We start from the raw sequence: 24,363 nt of genomic DNA, 5'->3' as shown, positions 1-24,363 counted from the left end.
GCATGCTCTGGGCCCCAGCTGTTACTAGCAGCAGCCAGTGGCTGTCCTGACAGCAGGGGTACCAAAAGATACAGACCAGAGTGTCCAGAGTAGCAACTCATTTGCCAACAGAAAGTTTCACTTCACACACCACCCACTCACAGGTATTCCATGTCAAAATGAGAAAACAGGGCTTCCCTGGTGGCACAGTGGTTGAGAGTCCGCCTGCCGATGCAGGGGACATGGGTTTGTGCCCCGGTCCAGGAAGATCCCACATGCCGCAGAGCGGCTAGGCCCATGAGCCATGGCCGCTGACCTTGCGCGTCCAGAGCCTGTGCTCCGCAACGGGAGAGGCCACAACAGTGAGAGACCCACGTACCGCAAAAAAAAAAAAAAAGAGAAAACAAAACTGATCTAGACTCTCTTTTGCATAAAAGCTTCCCAGAAGTTCTACAGAGTCCCTGTCTCTGGCCCACACTCATTGAAAGGAAAAGTAAAGGTCTTTTATCAAAACTATAGCTGCCAAAGAATTATGTTATTTTTTTCCCCAGAAGGATGGCCTAGAAAGTGTAACACAGTTGATGAGAAACATGATTTTTCTGTTGCTTCTTTAGTAAAATGTGTATAATGTTCAGTAACATCACAACACAGTAAGCTTATAATTATTCTAGAGATGTCATTTCTAAGCACAGCCTATCCCCAGACCAATAGGATTTTAAAACCAGAATAGTTTACTGATATCTAAGTACTTGCATCTTGGTAAATGTCAGGGATAAAGCACCACGAGATTCTGTTGGCCCATCTGTCAACACTACAGGCTCCCATCAAAGACAATCTTTGGTAATTAGAAAAACCCACCGTCATGAGGCTTAGAGAGATGTTGCATGTTTACCCATCACTCCAAGAACAGAGGGAAACACATTCATGGACAAAGAAGTGACTGAAAACTTGACCTATAATTATTTTTGTATCTTGAGTTCAAAAAGAAATTCGGAACCATCAGTTGTTTAACTAAGAAATAATAGTCATCCTATTCTTGGTCAATTATTTGGCTTCTCCTAAAAAAACAGGATATTTTCTACTATTTCTTCCTTTTTTCCTTCCTTCTTTCCTGTCTTTTTTTTTTAATGATTTTATTCTCTCTTAATGTTACTTTACTGACTCCATATAGGGGTCCAATGTTATTGAACAGAATGTGAAGTATTAAAAGATATTTCATGAGAAGTGTGCGTTATGCAGGCCTCACAAAATTTAGGGCCTTCAAGCTTTTTCAAACATTAAAAAGCAGAAGTGTTTAATGTTCATTGTGTTTAAGAGTCTGTTCTAAGCCAAGTGCCATGGAAAACTTGGCTACAACTATAATCTGTTATCAGATTCCCCCAGGCCACTTTTTATTAAGATATGAAGAATAAACTGAAAGTGACGAGGAGATGGGGTTTATTTTATTAGTGATATAGAAACCATAGACCATTTTTAAAATGTTGCTGACATGTCAAAGGAAACTGATAAAAAGAGTGAGGACAATTTTCCAGAGGGAGAGAAACCCACTTTGGCATAGAGAAGCTAATTGTGTCCTAACTTTTCTTGCAGAAAGGCAGCAATAGATGATATAGCTTCCATTACAGAAAAGAGGCAAATAACCAGAAAACCAGCAACACCAGGAACATTTTTAAGAAAAGATGTATGCTGTTTCCCTTTCCTGAGTCTCTCATTATTAGCCTCTGCCTGAAAACACATCACCAAAGCTGAAGCTCATATCCCAGTTACCACTATAAGTCAAAAAGCTAGTTATGTTCAGTTAATATATGCTCACTATACTGTGTTCAAAGAGACAAGCTACAGTTCATTTCAGAATTATTCCCTTTTTTTTTTTTAAATGGTGGCATTTTAAAAATAATTTATCTTTTCTTTTTTCTTTTCTCCTTTGGCCACACAGCACAGCACGTGGGATCTTAGTTCTCCGACTAGGGATCGAACCTGTGCCCCTTGCATTGGAAGCACAGAGTCTTAACCTCTGGACCACCAGGGAAGTCCCTAAAATTAATTAAATATTGAAATTTATTTATTCATTTGCTCTGTTGCTTGGCACTATGCTAGGCATGAAATGTGGGAAGAAGCAAAGATGATATGCTCTTGAATGAGCTGGTTAGTAAAAGAAATAGAAAATCAGAGCAAGCTCAAATGCACTAAAACAGAGAATCTAAAAGGTCAGAAAATACCTGGAGAAAGGACAACTAATTTTAGGTTTTAGTTACTAGGAAAATTCAGCAACTTAAGAGACTTCCTGATAGCTAAGATAATATCTTTCCCTTTTAGAATCAGTGAGGTGTCCACACAAGGAATCACAGACTATGGCAAAGTCTTACCTTCTATTTCAATGTGTTTTTGAAGCTACATTTTTATCAAAAGCCATAACCTGTTCAGTGACATTTCTCTCCTTAGGAAATTTTTCTAAAGAAGTAAAAGGATACGTATAAAAAATTCAACATATTTTCTCATAATTTAAAAAAAAAAGAAGAAACAACTTAAATATTGGAGGATGGTTAAGCATATTGTGGGGTATCTTCTTAAAAATGAAATATGAAGACTATAAAGTATCATAAAGAAAAATATTTCTGACATATTAACTTTTAAAAGCAGGTATCAAAACTGTAGAGACACTATATTTGTTCCTACATTATAGATGAAATCTGTCAATGAATAGGGAAATAAAAATGTAGGAAAAAAAACAGTTTGTTAAGGTATTAGGAAAATATGTGCATTTCCGCCCCCCCATTTTAAAAAAATCTTTATTGAATTTGTTACAATATTGCTTCTGTTTTATGTTCTGTTTTTTTGGCCGAAAGGCATGTGGGATCTTAGCTCCGCAACCAGGGATCGGACCTGCACCCCCTGCTTTGGAAGGTGAAGTCTTAACCACTTGACTGCCAGGGAAGCCCCTCACCCCCCATTTTAAATTTCATCTTATGTGATTTTCTTAACACTTCAGTGATAAATACACGTATCTTCAAAGCCCCATCCTAATGTACCTTGTCTTTGTAACCCTGAGCCCTGAGAAGAAGACAGAGCTAAGAGAAGCAGAAGATTACCACAAATGCAGTGGTTTTTAAGGAATCTTTGGATGAAAAGAAATACCAGGTGGTAAGGAGCAGGCCTGAGGCTTTCTCAGGAGAAAGTGGTCTCAACAGAGACAAAGAGATGGTCACATGGGGGGGAAGAGAAAATGACCCCCTCTGCCCTCGTGAAAATGAATTCATGAGAAGGCCTCTGCCCTGCGGCCACAAACGCTCCACTCTCCTCTCCACCCCTGCCAAGTCATGGGGAAGAGAGATGCTAAGTCCTAAAGATCAGGAACAACAATCCCTCCTGGGCAAGGACTTCAAAAGTAAACATGGAAGAGGGTGAGAAAAAACAATGGACAGCTGAGACAGAGGAAGCTACAAGGAATTACCAGACAGCAGCTTTTAACCCCAAGAAAAGGACCAAGATGAGATCCAAGCCCTTAGGGGAAAAGCAGTAGAGAGTGAAAGTTAAATACTAACAAGTTACCTTTATTTTCTCATGGGTTTTTTGTTTGTTTGTTTGTTTGTTCTGGCTTTGTTCTAAATTGTGTATCATTTACTTGTTGGGCTGTTCCTACCAACCAAAGCTTTTATAAGCTAGCTAAACTGAACTAAACTTCAAAACTAAGCCAAAGACACAGGTGATGCTAAAGTTATAGCAAAGATTCACTTTGTTATACAGCAGAAACTAACACAACATTGTAAAGCAATTATACTCCAATAAAGATGTTAAAAAAAAAGTTATAGCAAATATCAAAATATCTACACAGCACAGCTCTTCTTCTGATCCTCAATTAGATTCATTCCCCAGAAAAAAATGTGAACGTTCAAAACCTATTCTTGCTCTCTAATCATTTCATACATGTGTATCTAACACCTCAACAGGATGGTAATCTAATTCAGAGGAGAGATAATAATTGTCTCTGAAAAAAACTGTAATAATTAACAAATGGAAGCAGAAGAAGGAATCAACCTTATTCACTGACTCACAGACTGATAATATCAATAGGGGATAGACTGATATGGGCAGAAGCCAGATTGGCGGCCTGTGTATAGAGCAAGTAGATTCATTCATTTACTCACTCACTCACTCATTCAAAATGCCATCCATCCAGCCGTCCACCAAATATTTCCTGAGTGCTATATGTCCTAGCCACTGGAATAACTGCTGAGGATATAGTGCTAAGCCAACCATCACCAACTCTGCCCTCTTGGAACTTACAGTCTTATGGGGGCTTTAAACAAATAAAAACCTGTGATAAGTGGTGTATGGGCATTAATATAATACTAATGTCTTTTAAATGTTTTTTCATAATAGCATTACTTACAAAGTATCTTTGCTCAAAATTTAACCTGAATCTATTAGTGTTTAGATCTAAACTCAAATTTACTAGAAACACAGGGGACAGTGGAACAAGTTATTGGACACCATAAGGAAACAATTAGAAAATCCAGAATGTGGAGCACTGGTCTGGGCTCTTCAGAAGTGGGATGGGAGAAAAAGAGCAAGGAGTAGGGGATGCAGGGACAAGGGAGGGTATACTAAGAAAACTGAACTCTGAGAGAGAGAATAATGAAAGCAATGTGGGATTCCTGACTGGATTCTGGCTTCTGGGAAAAACAACAACTAGCAAATACTCTGGAGGGACAGCTGGCAAATAATGAATAAAGACCATATATTATATTGTATATAATACAACATAGGAATTAATTCTGCAGATGTGATAATAGTATTGTGGCTATAAGAAAATTCCCTGATTATTCAAATGCATGCTGAAAAGTTTAGGGGTGAGACGTGGTTTCATCTATAAATTACTTTGAAATGGTTCAGCAAAGATGAATAGATATAAAGCAACGATACTCCAATGAAAATTAACTTAAAAAAAAGATGGATAGATGAATGAAAAAAAAAGAAAAATGAATGGATGGAGAGAAGAAAAAAACGGAGTAAATATGGCAACATGTTGATAACTGTTGGATTTGTATTGGGACGCTACGGCAGTTAACACATTATTCTATTTTTCTGTACGGCTGAAAATTTTCCTAAGACAAACTATTGCATATGATGCTCTCACAGAAGGGAACATAGGGACAGGTAGAACAAACACACAACAGAGTATGGCTCCCAGTTCCCCCACCCATCCCATACTGTCCAGGCAGACAGGGCCTCTCTTGTCACCTGACCCCAGCCCCGCTTACCTCAATCAGAGCCCCCTTCTCCCTGTCCTCGGATTGTTTAGCACTGTCCAATTCATCATGCATTTCTGAGAGCTGGTCCTGGAGATCCCTGATCTCAGTCTGGTGCTGTTCTCGTTCCATCTTCACCTGGAACAGCCTGGCAGGAAAGGAAGCCCATGAGAGAGTTTCTCCTGGCCTCCGCTTATTTTCATCCAGTCTGCTTTCAGAGCTTCAGATCATCAAGCAGAGTCATCTAAATCCCCAAGGAGCCTCCCATTTTCTGTTCTGCACTGAACAGAGAATCACAAACCAGAAAGGCACTGGTAAGAACTCATGTCTACAGTCTAATCTGCCCAACAAGAAGACAAGTGAGAACTCAAACCAATGTAATGGGAAAGGTTATACAGTGACATTTCCTCCCCAAAAGGAGATCACAGGGTACTAGAATTTGGACATAGAAGATAAGGAATCAGGAAAAAGAGCACAACTTTTATGATAAATGTCTTCATTAAAGCCACCCCACTCCCTACCAGCCTATCCCACCCCATCCCCAGTATTCTAGACCAGGAGAGTTATCAAATTATGGCCCATGAGCCAATCTGGCCCACTGCCTGCTTTTGTAAATAAAGTTTTACTGGAACATAGCCATGCTCATTCATTTATGTATTGTTTATGGTCGTTTGCACAATACAATGGTAGAATTGAACAGTTCCAACAAAGACCATATGGCCCATAAACCCTACAGCATTTACTATGTGACAGAAAAAGTTTGCCAACCTCTGCTCTAAATGGAACTCACAACTATTCTACCTTTTATTTTGTAAAGTCTTTACTGCACTCTAAATTTTGATTTTTTTCTTACCAACCTCTTTTCTGAAATTAACCTCTAAGAATGTTTCAAAAGCAAACACTACACCATCAAAATGGCAAAGGTAATCAAATGCTTTTATGATACAACGTCCTGTTTTTCTTGAATTTCCCTCTAGATTTCACTCCTACTTAACCTCTCACTTAAGTCTTCTGTCATGGCCAGTGGGCTTCATGGCACCATCCATTTTCACACCTTCGTTTCAAATCCTCTTGTCACAGATTTTAACACAACATGATGGCAGGGCCATCTTGGGCTTGTCTTTCCTTCTCTGAAAACCCAAAAGAAGTATATAAGCACTGGTCACAAAACTGGTCAGCACTGGGCTTCCCTGGTGGTGCAGTGGTTGGGAGTCCGCCTGCCGATGCAGGGGACGCGGGTTCGTGCCCCGGTCCGGGAGGATCCCGCATGCCACGGAGCGGCTGGGCCCGTGGGCCATGGCCACTGGGCCTGCGCGTGCGGAGCCTGTGCTCCGCAACGGGAGAGGCCACAACAGTGAGAGGCCCGTGTACCGCAAAAAAAAAAAAAAAAAAAAAAAAAAAATTGGTCAGCGCTATCCAGGACAAAATTCAGAACATGGGAGACTGTGGAGGTCATGTGACACATGCTTTTTAGAGACTGGGCCCAGGCTCTTTGAGATGTGTCCTTAGATATCACCACTCAGGATTCCTTGCTTCTCACTTGATTGCTCTGAGATCTACTCTAAGGGCTGAAACTTTACAAATCCTTTGAGGTACACAAAGAATTTTTAAATCATTAAATTCATTCTGCTTACCAGTCTACACGTCACCAGTTTTATAATTTTATAAGAATAAGAGGGAGAAAAGGAAGGGTCAGCAGCCCTATAAAGATTTGGAAGGTTGAGCAGAATTAAACGGACAAAAAGGATCTGGCTTGGGCTTCCCTGGTGGCGCAGTGGTTAAGAATCCACCTGACAATGCAGGGGACACGGGTTCGAGCCCTGGTCCAGCAAGATCACACATGCCTCGGAGCAAATAAGCCCATGCACCATAACTACTGAGCCTGAGCTCTAGAGCCTGCAAGCCACAACTACTGAAGCCCGCGCACCTAGAGCCCGTGCTCCGCAACAAGAGAAGCCACCACAATGAGAAGCCCGCGCACCACAACAAAGAGTAGCCATCGCTCGCTGCAACTAGAGAAAGCGCGCACGCAGCAATGAAGACCCAATCCAGCCAAAAATTAATTAATTAAAAAAAAAAAAAGTGTCTGGCTCCATTGGTACAGGAAACCAGGAAGGGCACAGGCTCTGGGCCAGAACTTACTCCTCCAGGTGTCTCCGGAGCTCCCCTTCACTTCCCTCCAGCCGCCGCTGCAGCTCGGCATTCTCTTCTACCTTGCTTTCATGTTGACTTTGGAGTGCTTCTAAGTTTGCTTTCACTCTGTCTCTCTCTTCTTTGATGTTCTGCTGATTCTAATAAGAATATGTGATGTTAAAGTACCTCCACCGTGCATTAATGTCATCCCACTGAAGCCTCCTTCTAATCTCTGATGGACTCCATGTCTCTGCACTTAGATTATTAAACAACTTGATGGAACTATGTAATAAAGGCATGGGAGTTCGGAACTAGAAAGAACACTAAACACTTAATGAACTGTAATACTTCTAAAAGAGAAACACAAACACAGCTAAATCACATTCTGCTCTTTCTATTACTTAGTCCAGATGTTTTGTATACATTTAGTTTCCAATTTGCCTGTCTGAATCCAACAGCGTTTCTATTACTCTGTCAAAGCCAACATTCTCTATGTGCTTTGGTTACTTAAAAATAAAGTTCTTTGGGCAGCAGGAACTAAATATAAAGGAATTTGCTCAGCGATGGGAAGAATGTTTCTTTTGGGAAAAAAAATTGTTTTCACTTCACTTGGGCAACGCAAGGTACTTAAAATATTCTTTATCCATCAAGACAGAACCGAGTAAAATAGCATAAAGAAAAATCAGATACCTTGACTTCTAGTTGAAGCTGTCTCTGAAGTTCAGCGACTTCTGTGGTCAACTTGTTTTTCTGTTCCAAGAGATCCTTGACTTCAGATGAAGAATTAGAAGCCTACGATTAATTGCAAAAATATCCTAAGTTAAATGTTCAAGATGCTTTATTTTTTTTCTTGCATGAATATCAACAACAGGATGACACTCTCAAAAGGATTCGGCTAAAATCCTACAGCAAAGTGGTTAGAAAACTACAACTAAAAGGGAGGGGAAAAGGTAAAAGCAGAAATCAAAACCAGAAAAGGCAGTGTCTTGCCTCTCATGCACCTGAATCCAGGTGTGAGTCATGCATCAACTTAGAATGAGGTACTTCCTCATCTGCTCCTATGAAGCAGACCAGAAACCAACAGTCAACAGAAACACAGCACTTCCAATTTTCTTAGGCAAAATGAGAACAATCTATCTTAGAAATGTAAATCTAACCCAAGGAGGGAAATTGTAGATTGTTCTTTCCCAAACAAAAACTGCCTGCTTCGTGGCTTTCCAATATGGTCTTAGCCCATTAAGGGAGAGGGTTCTCTTGCACGAAATCACTTAACTGACACCAAAATATAAAACTCCAAAACCTTTGCCAGCAAATAATCAGATTCATAAAGTGAGAGAGAAGGGGAGTAGAAAAATGTGGGCAATTAAGCAGTCACGGCACTGTGATCAGAGCCAGAAGTCTAAGAGCCTAAGTTCATTGTCTCATTATCTCTGGCTTGATTAAGAAGCAGCAGCTGCTTAACTGCTCTCCCGTCCTCTAATCTTACCTCTCTCCAAAAACTACAAAGAAATGAATTTTTATAAATACGACACTACTCATTGCTGTTTAAAGTCCATCAGTGGAAGCCTATCACCTTTGGCCTGAAATGAAAATTGACATGAACTGCAAGGTCCTGCCTACCTGGTGCCTGGTCCCCAAATCCTAGCTCTCTTCTCCAGCTACACTAAATTACCTCTAGTCCCCTAAACATGGGAAGCACACACCTCTTTATATTTTATGTTTTTTGTTCTGTTCCCTCTACCTAGAATGCCCTGCTTCCCCTCTCTGGGAGAATTCTATGATCTTTTGAGACATCATTAGTGTTATCGACTCCAGAAGGGCTACCCCAACTTCCCCAGTTTAGGCTGGATACCCTAGTCTGGAACCACAATGACAATCTTTTTTTTTTTTTTTTTGCGGTACGCGGGCCTCTCACTGCCGTGGCCTCTCCCGTTGCGGAGCACAGGCTCCGGACGCGCAGGCTCAGCGGCCATGGCTCACGGGCCCAGCTGCTCCGCGGCATGTGGGATCTTCCCAGACCGGGGCACGAACCCGTGTCCCCTGCATTGGCAGGTGGACTCCCAACCACTGCGCCACCAGGGAAGCCCCACAATGACAATCTTAACATCAAGACCAAAGGATGCATTCTCCAGGAGAATATGCAGGTTAATGCAAAGCAACAGTAATGGTGATGATTTGGATTTAAGAGATTTAGCAAAAAAAAAATCCTAACCCAATTTTAAAAATTGTGTAGAGTTCCTGAAACCTGCCTATAAGCAAGGTGTATAATTTAAAGGTTCCCCAGTGGGAACTGTGTGTGTGTGCATATATAAAAAATATTTTATATATTTATAAATATAATATCAATACATAATATACAATAATAAAATACATCTATATAAAGATATATAATAAAATATGTTTATATATTTTAAATATTATTTCTATGGATAAATTGAAAAATGTTTTTATTTGATGCCAGAGCAGCAGTCATGGGTCAACTGAGTGCAAGGGGAATACGGAAGAGTAGAGAAAAAAGGGTAGTTGATGCCTATAAATATCTTTTATTCATACGTTTCCAAAGTTAAAAAAGAAGCAATAGACCAACTCCCTGTTACCTGCCTCTGGGTATCTTCTTTCCTTCCAGTGCAGAATTCCCCCCAGAAGGGAAAAGGAAAGATGCCCAAGCAAGAAATGTGGCATTCAAGGTGGCATAGAATTGAGGGACAAGATTTTAGTCGTCCCTCTTAAATGCTGCTTCCTTTCATGGCACAAGGTATGTCTACCATATAGAACATGTTCATCAAATAGGGGATGAGTCCTCCTTTAACAAAAAATCTCCAAGTCCCAACTAAAATTCAGTACAATACATTAAACAGGCAGTTTTTATAAAAAGAATTTAGTCCCACTCTACTCCTTCCTTTCCCTTCGGCCCATGCTGGTCAGCCCACCAGTCTCTCTTCCACATTCTCTAGTTTGATTCTCTTATTTCTTACTCTCTGAAGTTTGAGAACTTGGGTCCAAGCCCATTCACACTTACTTTTCAAACCTGCCTACGATAACACTAGGGTTCTCCATCCCATGCTTCATTTCATTCTTCCTATCCTTCTTTTCCCTTTCTAAATTTTACCACCTATTGTTTCATCCTGTTATATTTTATAGATTTTTTAAAAAATGAAATTTCTTAAAACCTTTCTAGAAAAAAGGCAGGGTGCAAATTAGCAATATTTAAAACATGCTGTTCCATCTTTGGTACTGCTTACTACTCAGGAAACTTCCCACTAACTACTGTAACCAAAAGTACAGACCGAAGAAAGCAATTTGTTTGCCAGGTTCCACGTGAAATGCCCTCTACAAAATACAAAGCTTCGCCTTACTTGATTATTTCCTTGCGTGCTCCCTGCTGCTCGAGACTTCAAAGTCTGGATTTTCTCAAAGACCAGGTTGACCTTCCTCTTAGTAGCATCATCATTATCGGTGCTTCTGGAAAAAAAACAATGAGGGCACAACCGTTGGCCTCAGACTATTTTATGTGCCACGACACACAAACAGCAAGCCCTTTAAGAAGATAAATCACAAGAGGCGTGAATTAATTAAGGCTGCAGACACAACCAGTGTGAGGAGAGCAGGATAGACGGTGTATTTTCCTCCAAATTGTTTAATGTTACCACCCGATTTGGGAGAGGGGTTCCCATTTCCAAACATGTGAAAGAGGCACAAGCACATTCTAAATAAGCTTGGAGATAACATCCAATAAAAATTTAGTAATTTGTTGCTTGCCTGATTCAAATGACGTATATTCACTCCAACAAGGACTCTCTCCTGTATGTGTGTCACGCTAGGAATGATCCACCGTGATCTTAACTTGTTTTAGCCTTTGTTTAAAAAAATAAATCCCCCAGGCCAAGGCTGTCAACACAGCTGCCCCCTGTCTAGCCTTTCATAGGTAATGGTCAGATAAAGTTCTATTAAGGACTACCCACACCTTCTATCACACATACCTGGCACTTAGGAAAAAAAAATTTTTTTTTAAACGGAGGGGGATCTCTCCCCTTATTTTCTTTCTTTCTTCTTTTTACATTTATTTATTTTATTCATTTATTTTTGGCTGCGTTGGGTCTTTGTTGCTGCATGCGGGCTTTCTCTAGCTGCAGTGAGCACCGGCTTCTCATTGTGGTGTCTTCCCTTGTTGCGGAGCACGGGCTCTTAGGCGCACAGCCTTCAGTAGTTGTGGCACATGGGCTCAGTAGTTGTGGCTCACAGGCTCTAGAGCACAGGCTCAGTAGTTGTGTTGCATGGGCTTAGTTGCACTGCGGCATGTGGGATCTTCCCGGACCAGGACTCAAACCCGTGTCCCCTGCACTGGCAGGCGGATTCTTAACCACTGGTGCCACCAGGAAAGCCCAGGGAAAAAAATTTTTAAGTAAGTTTCCTTAAAAAGGTGCCTCCCACTAAAGTCTGTCTCACCAGTCTCAGTAAATCATGGGCCAAAAAAATAAAAGAATGTAGAGAAAGAATTTTAAATGTTAGAAGTTCTCCTACCTTAATCTTCTCATGGTAAAACCCTTCATAGAAAGACACTAATAATTAGTTCTTAGCTAGAAGAATCCCTTTATTTTTTTTTTTCAAAAGAGCCCCTATCTTATATTTTGAATGATTCTGTCAGCTCTATATTACTGACAGAAAATTGTAAGGCACAATATAAAACTATGAAGTGTTCTGATACCAATGAGTATTTGCCAAGTGACTTTCAGTCATGTCAGACTATAAAGCTTTTCTTCTTTTTAATCATATCTGATGAGAGAACTGAAACAGAAACTTCAAATTCCTGGCCTAGAATTCCAGCTCAGTTGGTATCTAAGTAAGGACTGAAAACCAGATTATTCAAACTCATCCTCCCAGATAAGTAAGTGGAAAGCACTGCTTTTAACTGACTCATACATGCTTTAAAAATAATGGAAGGAGGGGCTCCCGGCCAAGGTCAGCTCTGGGGAGGGGAGGAGGTGTTTTTATTTGTAACTTCTAATAAGGGACGATTGATTACCCCTGTGTGCATACAGACAAACTCAAGGTGACGACAGACTCAGTTCAAAACTGAATAGCAGACATTCTTCCTATCTTTGAATTTGTTTCTGAAACAGTAAACAATCATTTTTAAAACATAGTCATTTTTAACTTTTAAAGTAGGATGTTCTTCCCCACACTTCCTTCCCCTGCTCTTCACCCTCCTCCACCCGAGACTTAAATGCTGTTATGACAACTCCAGCCATGGAGTCTGCACCCTGAAATGGCTCACACAGGGCAGGAAGGGAGGGTAAAACACAAGGTCTCAGCAAAGAAAATTAAGAGGCCCACCAGGAAGGACAATACTTTGTTCCTTGAAGGAAAATCACTAACCCTTCTTTGAGGTAATTGTAAAGTATCTGCTTGGCCGTCTCCTCATTGGTTTGCTGAGTGAGTTCTTGTTGGCCTTTTAATAGATCCGGTGTGGCCTGGAACACAATGTTTGTTATTAGATCACAGGATGCTGCTTCCAAGAAGAAGGCAAAACCCCACAGCAGAAGCTTCCAAACACATTCCTGCTTCCCAGAAAGGATTCCTCAGGTAAGGATGCTCATTACAACTGGTTCTACCACTTAGTAGCTCTGTAACCTTAGGCAAGTTACTTAACTTTTTCTCACCTCAATTTTCTCGCCTGTAAATAGAAGTTAATAGTACCTACCTTCATAGGGTTGGTGCGATCCTGTAATACATAACAAAGAGTGCCTGGCACTTACCAATCTTAGTATCATTTTTATCATTATTTTTTATTGTTACTACCAAAACACTAACTGGACCACATAAGTAAATTCCATCACTTCAGGATAAACCTAAATTAGGATTAACCTAATTTCTCAGGACAGAAATTAATCCAGTCACTCAATGTCACGAGGAAAATTAATACATCTAAATAAACCTAAGTACGGAGCCTCTTGTTTTGGAAACAAATTCTGCATACTTTCAGATTTTACACATACACGAAAAGAAAAATCGAGCCTCTCTATAGTGTTTGACAAGTTACTTTACAAACAAGAACACAACAGGAATCTAGTGGTACTTGAATTTACTTAGAAAACCAAGCGATTAGCAGTAGGTCATAATCCACAGCTAGGGGGAAAACTCTAAGAAATATTACTGATTCAAGATGGTGCAATTACTGACTCAGGATGGAAGATATGTATTCCTACAGCCAGGATGTATTGACAGACCACTTAGAAGGAAAAAAAAGACTCCCACCAGTATTACCTGAGTATTTGAGGTGGAAGTAAATGTCTTCACAGAAATCCTCTTGGTACCTGAGTCCGGGGAAGTTGCTTGCGCCCGATTCTGTAACATCAACGTAGCGGTGGTTGTTTTGATTTCCTCCCCCTTCTTAGTCTGTGCTGGGAGGGAGGATGTGCGCCCAGTCGGACTTTCCTGACCACCTTTGTTTTCTGGAACTTTCCCATCTTTGTTCTGCAGGGGCGGCCTGGGCTGGGCTCCCTGCAGCCTGGCAAAGGCACGCCCTCCGCCCTGCCTCCCCCGGTGCTCCTGCGCCTGTGCCCTCTGCGGGCACACCTGCGACGGCCGCAGCAGGTGTTCGCTGGACTTGCCCAGGTTCCTGCTGAATTCGGTTAGGTACTCTGAGTTCCCTTGGAGACCGAAAGGAAATGCACTATCCACGCTTCGGGACCTTTTCCTGTCTTCTGGGTTGATCCTGTTTCGCTTCCCAGACCTGCCTCTTCTCTGCAGCCCAGGTTTTTGGTCAAATTTTTCAATTAACTGATCCACGCCAGGAATCGACCCCGTATCAATATCCCGTCCAGTTCCGGGCAAGAAGGGGATATACCTTCTGTTTTCATGACGATTCACATTGTCGGCATGGATGGCACATTCTTGGTCATCGAGTAAAAATCTGTACAAAGAGTTGGCCGAAGTGGGAGTTGTGGACGATGAGGAGGATCTCCGGGACCGGGCTCCATCCAGCACGGGCCCGGCTGAGTCCTGGCGCCGGAACGGAAGCACGTCAGGCCTGGTTTTCTTGGCTTCTGGGTGGGTGTGAGCGCTGTGGGTGGGTAGGGGCCTCCCGCTAGGGGCAAGGGCCTCCTCTGCCAGCCCCTCCCTGCTGCAGCTCTGAACATTCACGCACACCGAGGTCTGCTTCTTGGGGTCATCAATGACCACGGAGCTGCACAGTCGAATGGCCGTCACGCTGGATCTGGCCGGGTCTTCCGAGGGAGGCCTGGTCGGCTGGGAATGGTTAGGTTTGGACGAGCAAGTCCAAGCCTTCTTATTGTTGGTCCCTTCTTCTGCGAAAGCTTTTAGCCAATTACTCTCAGGAGGCTCGTGATTTTGTAAGTTCAACTCATTCTTTTCAGGATCATAGGGCTGTAAAAGCTCTGGATGCCTCTGAAAGTTCAGCACGGGGGATGGCTTCATCGCTTCCCCTTTGTGATCTAGAACTCCATTCTTGCCCTCAAAGAGAGAGGGCTGTTTCAGGTTTCTTACTGGGCCGGGTGGGGCATATGGGTTTTCGGGCAGCTGCAGTTCTTCTGCACTGTTCTCCTCGAGCACAGATCCGTTGCTGGAATGGAGAGTCAGGTTACTTGTCACTGGAGACGGAAATGATGGCCCATTTTCAGAAAAAGACGTGCCTGCCAGACACCGCTCTGTGTTATTGAGGACTATGTAGGGGTGGCCATCAATCCCCTGGACCCGAATACTGACACCGTAGGAGCCTGCCTTAGCGTGCTGGGAATTCCTTGATTTTTTGGTTTCATCACTTGCGAGTCTCAGATGGACACCGTATTCCTGCTGCACATGTTGATATTCACCGAAATACAGCTCCATGGTTCACTGCTGCTCACTACCAGAGAAAATTGGGGTAAAAAGAGGACATTAAGTTAAAATTACATCTGTTTAAATGAAGATTATGAGGGAAGACTTCAAAGTTCAGGGAAAACCAAACACTTTAAAGAGCAAGGACACTTCAGAACCAAATGCTCGTCCAAACAGGCCTTTCTGGATGCCTGTGGGCCCACGTGACCGTGGTGTTTGTCAACACTGAGCTTGAACCCTGGCCTTAGGGTAGATGACTGGCCAAATGACCTGATGCCTTTGGTAGAGCTTAATTATTCTGTTTCTAGCTGACGGGCTCTGCTGGTTGCCTTGTTTTTTCCTTAGTTCGTTTCCTCACCCTTTATGCTATTTATTTTTAACCAATAGGATGTTCCAGTTTACCAGCATTTGAGAACAAGGTACTTTTCCAAGAAAATAATTAAGTGCTAAGGCGTTCTGATGCTCACCATTTTTCTTTTTTTCTAAACTGTTACTTTTCTTGTCAAAACCCTTTCAAGCTTCTTTATGCACAACCCTGCTTTGAAATCTTTATCATTATTTATTTGGCTACAGTGTTTAAAACATTTTTACTTTAAGGAAGCAGTTGTTTGTGAGACTGACAATGAGAGTAAGTGATTAAAAATCGTTTTCAATTTTTTTTTAACCAAAAAGTTCAAGTTGGGACTTACCTGGTGGCACAGTGGTTAAGAATCCACCTGCCAATTCAGGGGACACGGGTTCGGTCCCTGGTCAGGGAAGATCCCACATGCCGTGGAGCAACTAAGCCCATGCACCACAACTACTGAGCCTGTGCTCTAGAGTCCGCGAGCCACAACTACTGAGCCCACCCGCCACAACTACTGAAGCCCGCACGCCTAGAGCCCGTGCTCCACAACAAAAGAAGCCACCACAGTGAGAAGCATGTTCACTGCAACGAACAGTAGCCCACGCTCACCGCAACTAGAGAAAGCCGCTCTGCAACTAAGACTCAACACAGCCAAAAATAAATAAATATTTTTTTTAAAAATGGAAAAAAATCATTTAAAAAAACCCAGTTCAAGTAACATAAGGACCTGAAAAATTTTATGAAAAACCTGAAGACTCGGCTATTTTGTGATGGGTCCTAATACCAAGAATCACTACCTTCACCCGTTCTGGTGTGTGGCCACCCTGTCAGAGACTGCATACATATCACCAAGCAGGCTGTCCAGGCCACCCCACACTCTGAGGTTCTCTCACCAGAAATTCACTTCTGTCACTCTGAAAAACTCCAATAGCCACAGAGATGCAGGAAGAACAGAAACAATTGGTCACAGAAAACAGCTGTCTCATTTCTTTCACTCTTAGCAGACTTCTTGAGTTTCCTTTCTCTTCTGGAGTCAATCTGGTAGCATATTTTCCAATAAAATCATCTATTTGATCCACATTTTCAAATTTATTTGCACAGAATTTTGCAACGTAGAAATCATTTCATCTCCTCTATTTCTATTTCTCATTATCTAGTTTTATCTGTGTTTTCTTCACCTATTTCTTGATTATGCAGGTAAAATATGTCTACATATTTTTTAATTGTTGTTCCCCTAAAGAACTAGCTCTTAGATTTATCATTTTAAAAAATTTTCTAATTTATTGAGGTCTAGTTTGATCATTATTTCCTTCTGCTTCCCTTTATTCTGTTTCCAATCTTTTTTTTTGAATTTTTGAATTAAAAAAATTTTTATACAGCAGTTTCTTATTTGTTATCTATTTTATACATATTAGTGTATATATGTCAATCCCAATCTCCCAGTTCATCCCACCACCCCCCACACACACTTTCCCCTTGGTGTCCATACGTTTTTTCTCTACATCTGTGTCTCTATTTCTGCCTTGTAAACCAGTTCATCCATACCTTTTTCTAGATTCCCCATATATGCATTAATATAAGATATTTGTTTTTCTCTTTCTGACTTACTTCACTCAGTATGACAGTCTGTAGGTCCATCCATGTCATGTTTCCAATTTCTTGCATGCTTCATTTGTTTATTTTCATTCTTTTATTACCATCCATAAATTGTGATATGTGACTGTCAGTTAGGAATTGCATTGGTTCCTAACAAACAGACCCAAAATAGCAATTTAAGAGTTAGGATATTTTTCCCCCAGAGATAGTAAGTCCAGAGCTGGAATGGATGCCAGGATATTTTTGAGGAACACCTCTTTTATCTTTCTACTCATCTACTTTTATCATGTATTAGACACCTTATGATTACAAGATAACTGATCCAGCATCACATATACCAGATAGGGCAACCTTCTTTTTAAGGAGCTTTCTTGGAAGCCCCACCCACCAATAATCCCTTGCATCTTATTGGTGAGAACTTAATCTTATGGCCACCCCCACCTACAAGAAAGGGTTGGGAAATACAGGTTTTTTTGAGCTGGTCATTGACACTCTCAAAATCAATGTTCTGTTGGTAAAAAGAGAGAAGAGAACGGACATTGGGAAGGCAGCCAGTAGTTTCCACCACAGAAATGTTTCTATTATTATTTTCTAGATAGTTTCAATTTGTGGTTTTGATTTCTTTGACTCAAGAGTTGTTTTTGAGAAAGTTTTTGCATATCCGGTATGTTTGCTATGCTGTTTTGGCTTGGAGGGTCTTTATTTCTGTATGTTGTTAATTTCTATTTGCATTGCATTATGGTCAGAAAATGAAGTCACAGGAATTCCCTGGCAGTCCAGTGGTTAGGACTCCACGCTTTCACTGCTGAGGGCACGGGTTCAATCCCTGGTCAGGGAACTAAGATCCTGCAAGCTCCATGGTGCGGCCCCAAAAAAAAAAGAGAGAAAGAAAGAAATGAAGTCACTATTATTTCTTTCTTTTTCAATGTATTGAGGTTTCTTTTGTGGGCAAATATACAGATAATTTTTGTCCATGTTTAATGGGTGCTGGATGTAGTTTCTGTTTTAAGGAATGGCATTCAAAATACATCCATTAATATGCCCTTACCGATTATTTAGTTCAGTTATAGCACATCCTCACTTATTTTGTCTTTCTAATTTGTCTTGGGCCTTCCTGGATACATCCAACTCCTACTACTAGCTTGGTGCTATCAGTTTGCTTGGTGATTATTCTTTTAAATGTAAATCATGTTAGACATCATCACCTCCCAATTTACAGATAGGAACAACTCGGAGAGATACAGTCATCTGCAATATTCATCATCTCATGGATTCCAGTGATTGATTTCATAATGTCTACTTTCACTTGCATCAGTGTTATACTAACATTTTAAAATAATTTAACTTTTAATCAGCATAAAACAAGATAAGATGAAAACCTGTACTCTCCAGCTTCCCATCCCCAATCCTGATCACATGCCTCAGAGGAAACCAACTGTAAATTGCAGCTGTTTCTTCTAGTACTTACCTCCATGTTGCTGAGTGATATGCCTAGCTGTAATTTATCATTTTTACCGATGGTAGATGACACACACATACATATGAATTTCTCATTCTGCTAGCTTCCCAAGAATAAAATCAAGAGCCAGCTGTGTTTACATTATTGTGATTATATAAATACTGTTCACTGAAGCGCTAGATTGTAGACTCTGGCCATCTTTCCTCTCTTCCATAACTTTAACTTTTCTAGAGGTAGTAATTGCTATTTTTAGCTTGTCTTGTTTTCTATATACCTACCCTTAAATCTCTTCATCAGCTATATGACATCTGTTAGATGCTTACCAGTATTAATTTCCAGATGATCAAAATATCAGGTAATCTGGTGGTCTTTTCCCGTGGTGACCTCCCTTGCAAACTTCCACCCTCCAGCCCTATATTAGGGTCTGGTTGCTCTCTTTCCTTTGTGCTATATTGTTTCCCAAGTTTGGTGCCTTCCTCTTTCTTAATTTACCCAATTGGTCTGAGGGAGCACGGGTCCAGTAACTTTTAAAGAAAAGGTCCAAGAAAAATTTTGAGTCCTTGTATTTTGAAAAATGTCTTCATTCTACGTTTCCTTTTGAATGATAGTCTAGCTGTATTTAGAATCCAGGTTAGAAGTAACTTTCCCTCAGAATTTAAAGTATTACTCTGTTATCTTCTAACTTCCAGGGATGCTATTAAGAATTCTGGTGCTATTATGATATCCTGTCCTCTCTGTATGCGCTGTTTATTTTTCTCTGAAAGTTTTTAGGACCTTTTCCTTGTCCTTAGTGTTCTGAAATCTCACAATGACGTTCCCCAGTGAGGATTTTATTAAATTGGCCACTTTTATAAAACATGAGCACTTAATATAGTCCTTCAATTTGGCAATTCCCTTTAGTTCTATGAAATGTCCTGTATTATTTCTGTGATAATGTTTAGAAAACCATTTTATTTTGTTCTTGGTGTTTGCATCTAACATATTAGTAATGTTGAATCTTCTAGACTGAATTTTAATTTTCCATATTTCTTTCCTCATCCACTCCTCAACTCCATCATTTTTGTTCTAATTTTTGAGAGATACTTGAATTTTAAAAATGAGGATGTATTTAATTTTTAATTTCCACTTTTCCTTTATTCTTCTCTAATTGTTTTTCTTTTTAAGTTCTATTTTGGATACGAAAACAGCTTCTCTATCTGAGGATATTATACTATAACTTTTTTTCAGAAAAATGCAATTTCTCTGCTGTCCACAACATCTCCATCTTCCACAAGGTTTCTCTTTTCTGGTTTGTTTGGGTCCCTGTCTTTCATGTTGAAAGCCCTCCTAATATGACTTGGATCTTTGGCTGCCTGATCCTATTTAAGAGGGAAGTAGTAAAAGCAGATTGGAGGCTCTGTATATACGGAAAGGAGTTATTAGCTGGTAAGCTTCAAGTTATGTGGGGCGAAGAGTGCCAAGCTTTCCACTGAGGGACCCGCACATTTCAGTGTCTGGGAGCACTCTTCTCGAGAGCTGTTTGATTTCCCAAGAAAAGAATCCTCCAATCCGCTACTGAGGCTGCGGTGGGGCTGGCTGCTAGTCTATGGGACAGGGCAGGGGAGTAGCAGGGAGGTCGCAACTCAAATTCAGTCCCTGTTTTCAGTCACCCACACCCGCTTCCAACATCATTCCAGTTCAGTTTCCCCAGAGAAGAGAACTCCAGTCTGCTGCTGGGGTGGGGAGGGGGCAGGGGCAGGTAGGTGTCCAGATATCCAGGGCACAGAGGAGACGCTGGAGGTCTAACTGCTCCAGTTCTCAAGGCACCTAAATAATTCCCTAGACGTTGGCCCCTCACCCTGACTTCCACAGTAACTGATGCCTTCCCACTTCTGAGCTGCTCAGCAGCTCTGCAGGAAAATCACCTCATTTGTATACTGCAAGCACCTCAGGATGAAGCATCTCTCACCCCGCTAATTACCACTACATCTGCTTCAGCGCTCTCTTCCACTAAGTCTCCACTGCCGTTCTTTGTCTTCGGAGATTTGACTTTTATTCCTTTACTGTCTCGTGAGTGGGATTTTTGAAAAGGAGATACCTAGTTTCTCTAGTTGCACGAGACTAATAATATTTATAAAACACTCCAATCCTAGAACAAGAATAGCAAACGTGCCTTAGACGAAACAATGTATAAAGGCCTTCAAGAACACAATGTCCACTTCCGGGGAAGATGGCGGAAGAGTAAGACGCGGAGATCACCTTCCTCCCCACAGATACACCAGAAATACAGCTACACGTGGAACAACTCCTACAGAACACCTACTGAACGCTGGCAGAAGACCTCAGACCTCCCAAAAGGCAAGAAACTCCCCAGGTACCTGGGTAGGGCAAAGCGGAGAGATTCCCGCACAGAGGATCGGTGCCGACCGGCACTCACCAGCCCGAGAGGCTTCTCTGCTCGCCCGCCGGGGCGGGCGGCGCTGGGAGCTGAGGCTCGGGCTTCGGTCGGAGCGCAGGGAGAGGACTGGGGCTGGCGGCGTGAACACAGCCTGAAGGGGCTAAAGCGCCACAGCTAGCCGGGAGGGAGTCCGGGAAAAAGTCTGGACTTGCCGAAGAGGCAAGAGACTTTTTCTTCCCTCTTTGTTTCCTGGTGCGCGAAGAAAGGGGATTAAGAGTGCTGCTTAAAGGAGCTGCAGAGACGGGCGCGAGCCGCGGCTGAAAGTGCGGACCCCAGAGACGGGCGTGGGACGCTGGGGCTGCTGCTGCCGCCGCCAACAGGCCTATGTGCTAGCGCAGGTCACTGTCCACACCGCCCTTCCGGGGAGCCTGTGCAGCCCGTCACTGCCGGGGTCCCGGGATCCAGGAACGGCTTCCCTGGGAGAACGCACGGCGCGCCTCGGGCTGGTGCAACGTCACGCCGGCCTCGGCTGGAGCAGGCTCGCTCCGCACTCCGTGCCCCTCCCTCCCCCACGGCCTGAGCGGAAGAACAGACGCCCTCCGGTGACCTACACGCAGAGGCGGGGCCAAATCCAAAGCTGAGCCCCGGGAGCTGTGAGAACAAAGAAGAGAAAGGGAAATCTCTCCCAGCAGCCTCAGAAGCAGCGGATTAAAGCTCCACACAATCAACTTGATGTACCCTGCATCTGTGGAATACATGAATAGACAACAAATCATCCCAAATTGAGGAGCCAGGAGTCAGTGCTGTGCCTCTGAGGTGGGAGACCCAACTTCAGGACACTGGTCCACAAGAGACCTCCCAGCTCCACATAATATCAAACGGCGAAAATCTTCCAGAGATCTCCATCTCAACACCAGCACCCAGCTTCACTCAACGACCAGCAAGCTACAGTGATGGACACCCTATGCCAAACAACTAGCAAGACAGGAACACAACGCCACCCATTAGCAGAGAGGCTGCCTAAAATCATAAAAAGTCCACAGACACCCCAAAACACACCACCAGACGTGGACCTGCCCACCAGAAAGACAAGATCCAGCCTCATCCACCAGAACACAGGCACCAGTCCCCTCCACCAGGAAGCCTACACAACCCACTGAACCAACCTTAGCCACTGGGCACAGACACCAAAAACAACGGGAACTACAAACCTGCAGCCTGCAAAAAGGAGACCCCAAACACAGTAAGATAAGCAAAAGGAGAAGACAGAATAACACACAGCGGGAGAAGGAGCAAGATAAAAACCCACCAGACCTAACAAATGAAGAGAAAATAGGCAGTCTGCCTGAAAAAGAATTCAGAATAATGACAGTAAAGATGATCCAAAATCTTTGAAATAGAATAGACAAAATGCAAGAAACAGTTAACAAGGACCTAGAAAAACTAAAGATGAATCAAGCAACGATTAGAAACACAATAAATTGAATTAAAAATACTCTAGATGGGATCAATAGCAGAATAACTGACATGGAAAATAAAATAGTGGAAATAACTACTGCAGAGCAGAAGAAAGAAAAAAGAATGAAAAGAACTGAGGACAGTCTCACAGACCTCTGGGACAACATTAAACGCACCAACATTCGAATTATAGGGGTTCCAGAAGAAGAAGAGAAAAAGAAAGGGACTGAGAAAATATTTGAAGAGATTATAGTTGAAAACTTCCCTAATATGGGAAAGGAAATAGTCAGTCAAGTCCAGGAGGCACAGAGAGTCCCATACAGGATAAATCCAAGGAGAAATACGCCAAGACACATATTAACCAAACTGTCAAAAATTAAATACAAAGAAAACATATTAAAAGCAGCGAGGGAAAAACAACAAATAACACACAAGGGAATCCCCATAAGGTTAACAGATGATCTCTCAGCAGAAACTCTGCAAGCCAGAAGGGACTGGCAGGTCATATTTAAAGTGATGAAGGAGAAAAGCCTGCAACCAAGATTACTCTACCCAGCAAGGATCTCATTCAGATTTGATGGAGAAATTAAAACCTTTACAGACAAGCAAAAGGTGAGAGAGTTCAGCACCACCAAACCAGCTTTACAACAAATGCTAAAGGAACTTCTCTAGGCAAGAAACACAACAGAAGGAAAAGACCTACAATAACAAACCCAAAACAACTAAGAAAATGGGAATAGGAACATACATATCAATAATTACCTTAAATGTAAATGGACTAAATGTTCCTACCAAAAGACACAGACTGACTGAATGGATACAAAAATAAGACCCATATATATGCTGGGTGGGTCTACAAGAGACCCACTTCAGACCTAGAGACACATACAGACTGAAAGGGGATGAAAAAAGATATTCCATGCAAATGGAAACCAAAATAAAGCTGAAGTAGCAATTCTCATATCAGACAAAATAGACTTTAAAATAAAGACTATTAGAAGAGACAAAGAAGGACACTACATAATGATCAAGGGATCGATCCAAGAAGAAGATATAACAATTGTAAATATTTATGCACCCAACATAGGAGCACCTCAATACGGAAGGCAAATACTAACAGCCATAAAAGGGGAAATCGACAGTAACATATTCATAGTAGGGGAGTTCACACCCCACTTTCACCAATGAGATCATCCAAAATGAAAATAAATAAGGAAACACTAGCTTTAAATGATACATTAAACAAGATGGACTTAATTGATATTTATAGGACATTCCATCCCAAAACAACAGAATACACATTTTTCTCAAGTGCTCATGGAACATTCTCCAGGATAGATCATATCTTGGGTCACAAATCAAGCCTTGGTAAATTTAAGAAAATTGAAATTGTATCAAGTATCTTTTCTGACCATAATGCTATGAGACTAGATATCAATTACAGGAAAAGATCTGTAAAAAATACAAACACATGGAGGCTAAACAATACACTACTTAATAACGAAGTGATCACTGAAGAAATCAAAGAGGAAATTTAAAAATACCTAGAAACAAATGACAATAGAGACACGACGACTCAAAACCTATGGGATGCAGCAAAAGCAGTTCTAAGAGGGAAGTTTATAGCAATACAATCCCACCTTAAGAAACAGGAAACATCTCGAATAAACAACCTAACCTTGCCCCTAAAGCAATTAGAGAAAGAAGTACAAAAACATCCCAAAGTTAGCAGAAGGAAAGAAATCATAAAAATCAGATCAGAAATAAATGAAAAAGAAATGAAGGAAACGATAGCAAAGATCAATAAAACTAAAAGCTGGTTCTTTGAGAAGATAAACAAAATTGATAAACCATTAGCCAGACTCATCAAGAAAAGAAGGGAGAAGACTCAAATCAATAGAATTAGAAATGAAAAAGGAGAAGTAACAAC

At 41.6% G+C, this 24,363-nt stretch overlaps 1 protein-coding gene across 4 annotated transcripts in view; it reads right to left on the bottom strand.

Moving 5' to 3' along the window:
- Positions 1-24,363, bottom strand: part of CGNL1 (cingulin like 1) — a 163,720-nt gene that overhangs the window by 82,804 nt on the left and 56,553 nt on the right. For 2 of the 4 annotated variants that reach the window (XM_081229529.1, XM_081229530.1), the window contains 6 exons: positions 13,626-15,225; positions 12,738-12,832; positions 10,718-10,823; positions 8,052-8,153; positions 7,371-7,519; positions 5,241-5,376 (listed from right to left, as the gene is read on the bottom strand). In XM_081229529.1, the coding sequence (XP_081085655.1) occupies positions 5,241-5,376; positions 7,371-7,519; positions 8,052-8,153; positions 10,718-10,823; positions 12,738-12,832; positions 13,626-15,209 (2,172 nt within the window). In that variant the 5' untranslated portion in view covers positions 15,210-15,225. Of the gene's footprint in view, positions 1-5,240; positions 5,377-7,370; positions 7,520-8,051; positions 8,154-10,717; positions 10,824-12,737; positions 12,833-13,625; positions 15,226-15,886; positions 16,550-17,151; positions 17,218-24,363 lie in introns of those variants that run through there. The other 2 variants (XM_081229531.1, XM_081229532.1) reach the window with 2 other exon arrangements.

The sequence above is a fragment of the Mesoplodon bidens genome, assembly GCF_964165515.1.
Source record: "Mesoplodon bidens genome assembly, chromosome: 3".
In the NCBI taxonomy this organism is placed as follows: Eukaryota; Metazoa; Chordata; class Mammalia; order Artiodactyla; family Ziphiidae; genus Mesoplodon; species Mesoplodon bidens.
The sequence above is the reverse complement of the archived record's forward strand: the minus strand, read 5'-3'. Positions and strand labels throughout refer to the sequence as shown.